Raw genomic sequence first — 8899 nt, 5'->3', positions numbered from 1 at the left:
GAGCTTTTTCGCCATTTGTAAGAAGTATTTGATTTCCTTCCTTGAGAGCAGGAATTGGTTTCTGAGGTTTCTTAAGAACCTTAGAAAGTTTCCAGAAAGGTTTAGAATATGGTTTAATTTGTTCAACTTCTTTAGCGAAATTTTCATTTCGCAAAAGAGTAAATCTATGTTTAATTTCTTTTTGTAAATCCTTAACTATGTTTTTCATAGCAGGATCACGAGAACGTTGATATTGTCGTCGACGAACATTCTTCAACCGAATGAGCAGTTGAAGATTGTCATCGATGATAGGAGAATTTAATTTAGTTTGAGCTTTGGGAACTGAAAGATTTCTAGCTTCGATAATATAATGATTCAAATTATCAATTGCTGTGTCGATATCCGCAGAATTTTCTAAAATAGTTTCATGATCCACATGATTTTCAATGTGAGATCTGTAATCCAACCAATTTGCTCTATGATAGTTGAAAATAGAACTAATTGGATTAATTATAGCTTCGTTGGAAAGTCTGAATGTTACAGGAAGATGATCTGAGTCAAAATCAGCATGAGTAATCGGTTCACTACAAATGTGACTTTGATCTGTTAGAACCAGATCAATTGTAGACGGGTTTTTCACGGAAGAGAAACAAGTAGGATTACTGGGATGAAGAACTGTAAAGTAACCAGCTGAGAGTTGATTATGAAGTATTTTACCATTACTGTTATTTTGCCTACAATTCCACTGGACATGCTTAGCATTTAAGTCCCCTATTACGAAAAATTTCGATCGATATCTTGTAAGTTTTTGCAAATCGCCTTTAAAGAAATTTAATTGTTCGCCGGTGCATTGGAATGGCAAATATGCTCCAGCGATGAAATAAATTCCATGAATGGTTTCAACTTCGATTCCCAAGCTTTCAATAACTTTAGTATTGAAAGAAGGTAAAATTCGATGATCTCAAAAAACGTATTTTCGACTTTTTTTATTTTTTGATATGTTGTAGCTGAAATTCAAAACAAAATACACTGAGGTCTTTTTTTATGCGGTTTTTTTACGCGACTTTTTTATGCGAATTTTCAGAGTTTTGCGGTTTTTTTATGCGAAGTTTAAGAGTTATGCGAATTTTCAGAGTTATGCGGTCTCCCTTCTGCGGGTTTTTATGCGAAGTTTCAGAGTTATGCGGTTTTTTATGCGAAGTTTCAAAGTTATGCGATTTTTTTATGCGAATTTTAAGAGTTATGCGTTTTTTTATGCGGTACGTAAATTCGCAGAAAAAAGACTTCAGTGTACTGTCAAACTTTGAGAGTGGAGAAACAAGTGACATATTTTCAAAATAATGTAATGGGGACGGATATAGCGTGATGAGTAAGTCAATGTCTTTCACGAAGCCCGCTTGGGTTCGATTCCCAACCCCGCTCATAGGGTCAGATGGTCTTTTTTCATCCGAGAAATAAACAATTTTTGTCAGGTATTCTTTACCATTCCTTGCTTCGTTGCTTTACCAAATGAAAAGACAAACATGAAAAACGACTGATGGAATCAAAATTGTGATCTGATTCCGCATGCAAATAGTTATCAATCCTTTTGCTGGGTAATGATATATGAGATTTTATCGTGTCTCTACTGCTAATTGTAGCAGAAATTGAAGATTGGTCAATTAGATCTTGATCGTGTAGGATGACATCGAATTTTGGAGTTTTTCAGTAGAAATAATGATATATTCAAAATTAGTAATATTCCAAAACGTTTGGGAAACAGTGATTCAAACGATTTGAAAGTGAGAATTTCAGTACGAAAGACATAGAACGAACATGTCAACCCATATAAAAAATTTAAAATCCGAATTGCAAGGATTATTGAACGAAGGCAATTCACGAACTCAAAACAAATGGCGGAAAGGTTAAACGTTAGTCTCAAAGTCATTTATGAGTGTCTACAAGAAACTGTGAGTGAAATTTTGATTTCTCTGCTTAAAACAAAAGGTTTCTGTTAGGCGTTTCGTCAATTATTTTTCAATACCATTTCTCTTTGGGGTTACGAGTGTTATATACTATTCGACTCAGTTCGTCGAGATCACTAAATATCTGTGTGTATGTATGTATGTATGTATCTGTATGTGACAAATAATGTCACTCAATTTTCACAGAGATGGCTGAACCGATTTCCACATACTTAGATTCAAATGAAAGATCTTAAGGTCTCATACAAAGTTCCTGGGTTTCATTTTGGATTCTATTTCCGGTTCCGGATTTACAAGGAAATATGTGCAAATTTAATAAAAAATGCGCTCTCAATTTTCTCCGAAATTTCTTAACCGATTTACACAAACTAAGAAGCAAATAATGAATATTTGTTCACATGCGATGGCGAAACGAGTTGCATTTTTCATAAAACTTACTGCTAAATTCATCTAGTTGGCAGATCATGTTAGTTAGTGAATATATACTTTGGGACTACTAGTTCCCGGTTTCCGCTTCCGAAAGCACCGATAATAGTGAGGAAAATCTAAAAAAACAGAACTCACTTCGATTTCCCATCAACGGTTAAGCCGATTTTCACGAATCACGATTCAAATTAGAGCTCTCATTGTCTTTAAATATACTGTGCAATTTCATCCTGATCCGACTTCCGGTTTCGAAATTATAAGGCGATGCGTGTCAAAACATTCAAATCGTCATTCAGAATTGTAAAATATTTCCTTTTATATCACTTTCCCTACTGGCTATTTCGGATCGTTCTCAATAGCGAAACACACTTGTTGAAAGTTTAACACTGAAAGAGGACCTGCCTCTGTTTATTGGTGTTTTTATATTGTGTATTGATCGACTTTTCGATCAATACACACTAATCACAATACGTGCAATTAGATTAGATTTTTTCGAACATGTAATCAACAAGGTGGACACATTTAGAGAAGTGTTACATAACAGCTCTTCCCCCTAAAGATCTCGAAGTATATTACAAACAGAGAAGAATTGACATTGATCAATTCTGTTTAATACAAATTTATCAGCAATATATAAAATTATTATCATATTTCTTTGTCTTCAATCTTTTGGAGCGCCTGATTGGCGAAATATTAACTTCTGTTTTCTTCCTTTTTCGAGTCTTCCTTAATTCTTCACTTGGAAAACCTCGGAAATCTTCCTCCGCTTCATCTCTTGCGTTTGCCGATCCTGCCATCGTCCCAGGACAAAATATGTTCGGCCGGACCATTGAGTCCGAATTAGTCACTCTAAGCTGACTTCTGTGTGCGTTGACCCTTACGTTTCCAATTTCCACCTGTGAAATAGTTTTAGAAACTTGTCTTAGAAATGTTGCCTTAATCCATCGGGCGTGGTTATGAGGATTGTGGTTTTTGTACCACACCTCATCTCCAGCCATCAGATTATCCAAAGGACTTGCTACATGAATAGCAGAATTTTCCTTTGACATAACCACATCATTTGGTTTTTCCTGTGGTACATGCGATGTTAGTGTTGTTAAAAAGTTTTTATATGTTTTTCTCGGATGGATTAGATCAATTAGAGTTTTAGGCGTGAAAGAGAAAATTTTCTCTGATGGGAATCGCCCATCACTAGTCATGCAGTTACGAAAGTTAAATAGAAATAAATTTATCTGGTCTTCCAGATCCAACTCACTTATATCTGGTTCAAGCAAAAACTTTTTCAACACCTCTTTAACCGTCCTTACAAGTCTCTCGGCTCGACCATTACTTGCCGGGTTATACGGAGGACTCTTATATACTTTGATACCCTGCTTCTCAAGAAATTTTGTAAAAACTTGTGAGTTGAATGGAGGACCACCGTCTGAAACTAGAACATCAGGCAATCCATAGCGAGCAAAATATGCTACTATCTTTTTCAAAACCTGGCCTGTATCTGTGCCTCTCTTCATCCACTCAATTTCCACCCACTTTGAGAAACTATCCACCAAAAGTAGAAAGGTGTGATGTTGAAAATGAAAGAAATCTATGTGTATACGACTAAAAGGTCTAGTTGTAGGAATCCATTTGGATTGTATCTTTTGTTTTGGTATTATCGCCATGCCGTTGCATGCATCACAATTTGAGACAAACTTTTCAATGTCTCCATTTATACCAACCCAATAAATAAATCGTTTTGCAAGTTGCTTCATTTTAACTACACCCCCGTGGTTAGCATGTAATAGTTTTAAAAGCTCGCTTTGCAGCGATTGTGGCACCATTACCCTGTCTTGATAAAATAAGCACTCGTCAAACAATTCTAAATCATGCTGATTTGAAAATATGTTTGCAAAGCGCTTGTCAATTCGTTTTGGCCAACCACGTTTCATATAATCAATAATTTGTTGCAGAAATTTATCGTTCTTTGTCTGAGAAGCAATCTTGCTATGATCAATTGGCAATTCTTGCCCAAAATTAATACTTTTGATAATTTCTTTATCATAATCACTTGGAACCAATTGCTCTAATGGGAATCTGGAGCAAAAATCCGCGTTTCCCATTTGGGCAGAGGGTCTATATTTAATTTCAAAGTTATAAATGGAAAGTTCTAAAATGTATCTCTGTAATCTAGTAACATAAATTGAATGTTTACCTTCCTTCCCAAATATTCCTACTAAAGGCTTATGATCAGTATAAACATAAAAAAATTTCCCATAAAGGTATTTATGAAACTTTTTAATTGTGGACACCAAAGCTAAAGCTTCTAAATGTAAAATTGGATAGTTCTTTTGTGCTGAATTTAAAGAAAATGAAGTGAAACAAATCGGTTTCTCAACTTCGTCAATAATATGAGCAATTACTCCTCCTAAACCATACCCTGAAGCATCAGAAACTTCTGCTATGGGCTTCAAAGGGTCATAAAACTCCAAAATATTAGCCCTTAATAAAGACTGTTTACTTTCCTCAAAAGCTTTGTCACAATTACTATCCCAAATATATTTAACATTATTCTTCAAAAGATTGTATGGTACAGCTTTGAACACAGATGTGGAATAAATTTATTATAATGATTTATAAGTCCTAAAAAGGACTTTAATTCTGTAACATTCTTTGGAATTTTAGCCTTCTGTATAGTAGTAATCTTTTCCGGACAAGGCATTAACCCGTCTTTACTTATTATATGGCCTAGATATTGAAGTTCTGTAACAAAAAATTTACACTTTTCAAAATTAACTTTAATATTAGCTTCAGCAAGTCTTTTTAAAACAACGAAAAGTTTTTGTTTGCAATCTTCCACACTATCTCCTGCAATAAGCACATCGTCCAAATAACAAAAAACATATTCTAAACCCTTTAATACTTGGTCCATTACTTGCTGGAAGATGGACGCACTAGATGATGCCCCTTGTGGCAGTCTATTGTAAGAAAATAAACCCTTTATAGTATTTATTACCATGAATTTTCTTGATTTCTTAGAGAGTGATAACTGGGTATATGCGCCTTCTAAATCTAATGCGCAAAAAACCTTACAACCTGCTAAACCAGCAAATAAATCTTGAGCTGTAGGCAATGGGTAAGTATTTGGAATTATAACTTTATTAACAGATACCTTGCAATCTATTACAAGTCTGATTTCATTATTTTTCTTTGCTACCACTACCACTGGAGAAGCCCATTGACTGGTTTGGATAGGAGTAATTACTTTCTCTCTCTCCAGCTTATTTAAATACTCTAAAACTTTATCCCTTAAACGATAGGGAACGTCATATGCTTTTTTAAAAATTGGTATATCTGATTTCAGCTCCAAATCAGCTTCATAACCAAGAATTGGTAAAGAAAAATCTTTTTTAAATAAATTTCCAAACTTTTGTTTTATTTCAGAGACAATTGTGTCACTGCTAATTTCAGAAAGATTATTAATTTTTGAAAAATTTGAGAAAAATGTTCTCCAGTTTGGAATGAAGGCATCCAACCATGGTCTGCCAAAAAGAGGAATGAAACAATTTTTGCAATTTAGTACTAATAGTTTCAAATTCTCATGTTTTTCCCTAAAGTCAACTTTGACTTTAACCTCTCCAGCTATTATCAGCTTCGCGCCATTGACAACAATCAATTGTTTAGAGGATTTTTGTAGAGGTTTATGAAAAAGAGAAAAATACTGTGTTTTACTAATTACAGAAACGGAGGAACCACAGTCAACCTCCATTTCCAGTTGTTTATTCTCAACTTTCACCTTTACCAAACATGGTTCATTTATTTTGTTAATCGATGTCACATTCATGCATTCCAAATTACCTTCGTCTGAATCATCGTTGTCAGACTCCTCAGTCCTCATACGGTTCATCAATTCTGAAATATTCTGCGTGCTCGTACCTGACGTTCCGGGTTTCATTTGTTCCACCAGCTTAACGGCCTCTTTCTTCATATTTTTCAACCTAAAGCATCGTTTCTTCAAATGTCCTTTTACCCCACAAAAATCGCAAATTCTAGTTTCAAAGCTCTCTCGAAAGTCTGCCGGTTTAAAATTGCTATTTGGTTTCCAAGTATTTTTCTGTTGATATCTATTATATCCAAAATGCTTTTGATATCGAGGATTTCCATATGGCCTGAACCCTAGTCTATCTTTTACAGGTAATCTGCTATTTTGTTTCTGAGGAATTGGATTATTTGCAGCATTATATGCCGCTGCCAGTTTACCCATAGCTTTTCCCATTGTATTACCATTTGAAGCCATAGAAACGACATTGTGAATAGAAAATGGTTCAGAAGATAAAGTTTTAACATTGTTTTTTGCCGCTTCCCAGGTCTGTATAATTTTCTCAGCAGACTCAAGGGTTTGATCAGCTTCGCTTAGAATTCTCTGCTTAAGCATAACGTCTTTCAAACCAGCCAGCAAACGATCTCGTATTGCCGTGTCCTTAAACGCACCATAGGCACACAGCTCAGCCTGAAGTTTCAATGCTAATAAAAAATCTTCCGCCGACTCATCAGCGTTCTGAGTACGCTGGTTAAAAGAAATTCTTTGGCAAACACCAGAGGCAGTTTTGTCTAATCTCATTTTCAATTTTTCTATCATGGTAGCTAACGGTACAGCTGCCAAACTACCAGTCGGAAACAAAAGCTTGAGTTCCGAGTACACGTACGGTCCCACCAATGTAATAAAATGGGCCTTACGGTCATCTTCTGGAATCTTATTTGCAATGAATACAAATTCTAATCGTTCCACCCAATGAGTGAACGATGTACCTTTTCTAAAAGGTTCCATTGTGGAAGCAAAACCTTGAGACATCTTTTCAAAATTGAAGCGTAAGATCAAAAATTTATCACAGAAATATCCCCAAAAATTTAAAAAAATTCAATAAAAAACAACCGCTAGAAAAAATTGTAAAAATCCACAAGAAAAAAAATATTAGAACAAATTATTTTTTTTACCAAACAATTCACTAACCTCGAAATAAACTTTAAAAAGCAATTTTTCTGTTCACGTATTAATAACTTGCACTTTAATAAAACTTATATATTTGCACTACTTTCGGATCGTTTGTTGTAAATATAATGGGCAAAAATAAATAAAATTAAAAAAAAATATGTCAGCCCGGAATTGATATATAGTTTATGTAATTTTTTTTTTCAATAAAAGAAAAACAAAACGACTCACCGATTGATTGCAATCGAACCAGTAGATCTTTTCCCTAATAACTCCTTTGCCTTGATAATTCCTTTTCCTTGGTAATTCCTTTTCCTTGGTAATTCCTTTTCCTTGGTAATTCCTTTTCTTTGGTAATTCCTTTTCACTAGAAATAATGAATTTCCACAATTTTTTTTTGCGCGTGCCAAGATATAATTGGATGGTCGAATTACTCCAACCGAAGAGAAAGAAACTCAATTTTCAATTTCCCCGTAGCCGGTAGTATTGTTGAGAACAAAAAAACACCAGAAAATCTCCGCCGGAGACGTTTTACTGCTCCCGGAAATCCGTATTACACCGTGTCTTTAGCCACGCCGGTTCCAAATTATCCCTCGTCGCCACTTGTAAAATATTATTTTATATCACTTTCCCTACTGGCTATTTCGGATTGTTCTCACTAGCGAAACACACAGGTTGAAAGTTTATTACTGAAAGAGGACCTGCCTCTGTTTATTGGTGTTTTTATATTGTGTATTGATCGACTTTTCGATCAATACACACTAATCACAATACGTGCAATTAGATTAGATTTTTTCGAACATGTAATCAACAAGGTGGACACATTTAGAGAAGTGTTACATAACAAAAATGACGATGCAAAACTAGTACGCGACGGTACGTGCGGCTTTACCTCATTCACAGCGTGCTTTGTTCAATTTCGTATAGCGTGTAGGGTTGCCACATTAAAATTGATATTTTTCAGATGAAATAAATGTACATTTCTAATTCTTTTATTCAATTTGTATCTATTTGTTAGTGTTATTACACGATCATGATAACGATGCTTTTCTATAAAAGCACACTTTTTGCCTTTCTCATATAAAAAGAGAGGGCTAAGTGCTCTATATCATTCGACACAGTTCATCGATCTGAGCAATGTATGTGTCTGTGTGTGTGTTTATGTGTGAGAATGTGTCAAATATTGTATCTCATAAAATAAAAAATAGAAGTCCCACAGGTTTCTATTTAATTTCACACCGCCATTTATATCTGACACATGTTTAATGCATTCTGACAAATTTTTAAGTGTCGGAACAGAGTTACGAACTAGGTTCTTATGAATTGAGTCATATGTGAATTAGCATAACCTGAAAGTTTCATTACTTTTTGCTGTGTAACAAATATCCTGCTCCTTATGAAGTGCACAGTATATATGGTCTCTAGTAATATCAATTATTGGATTACCAGAAGAAACATATTGAAGGATAGTTACCTATTCCAAGTCGGATCATCTAGACAAATTGTACATTTTAGGCTGATCCCGTTCGGTAACGGAGTAGCAATAGGGGATCGCTCAAGCTCA

At 34.8% G+C, this 8899-nt stretch overlaps 1 protein-coding gene across 1 annotated transcript; it reads right to left on the bottom strand.

Moving 5' to 3' along the window:
* Positions 1-3137: 3137 nt before the first annotated feature.
* LOC131425302 (uncharacterized) lies at positions 3138-7220 on the bottom strand. The gene is made up of 2 exons (XM_058587089.1): positions 6204-7220; positions 3138-3265 (listed from the first exon to the last, which is right to left on the bottom strand). Exons 1-2 carry the CDS (start codon positions 7195-7197, stop codon positions 3219-3221), a joined length of 1041 nt encoding a protein of 346 aa, XP_058443072.1. The 5' UTR covers positions 7198-7220; the 3' UTR covers positions 3138-3218.
* Between the last annotated feature and the right edge of the window lie 1679 nt (positions 7221-8899).

This window comes from Malaya genurostris, chromosome 1 (genome assembly GCF_030247185.1).
Source record: "Malaya genurostris strain Urasoe2022 chromosome 1, Malgen_1.1, whole genome shotgun sequence".
In the NCBI taxonomy this organism is placed as follows: Eukaryota; Metazoa; Arthropoda; class Insecta; order Diptera; family Culicidae; genus Malaya; species Malaya genurostris.
Note: the sequence above shows the minus strand (reverse complement) of the source record. Positions and strands in the feature narration are given on the sequence as shown.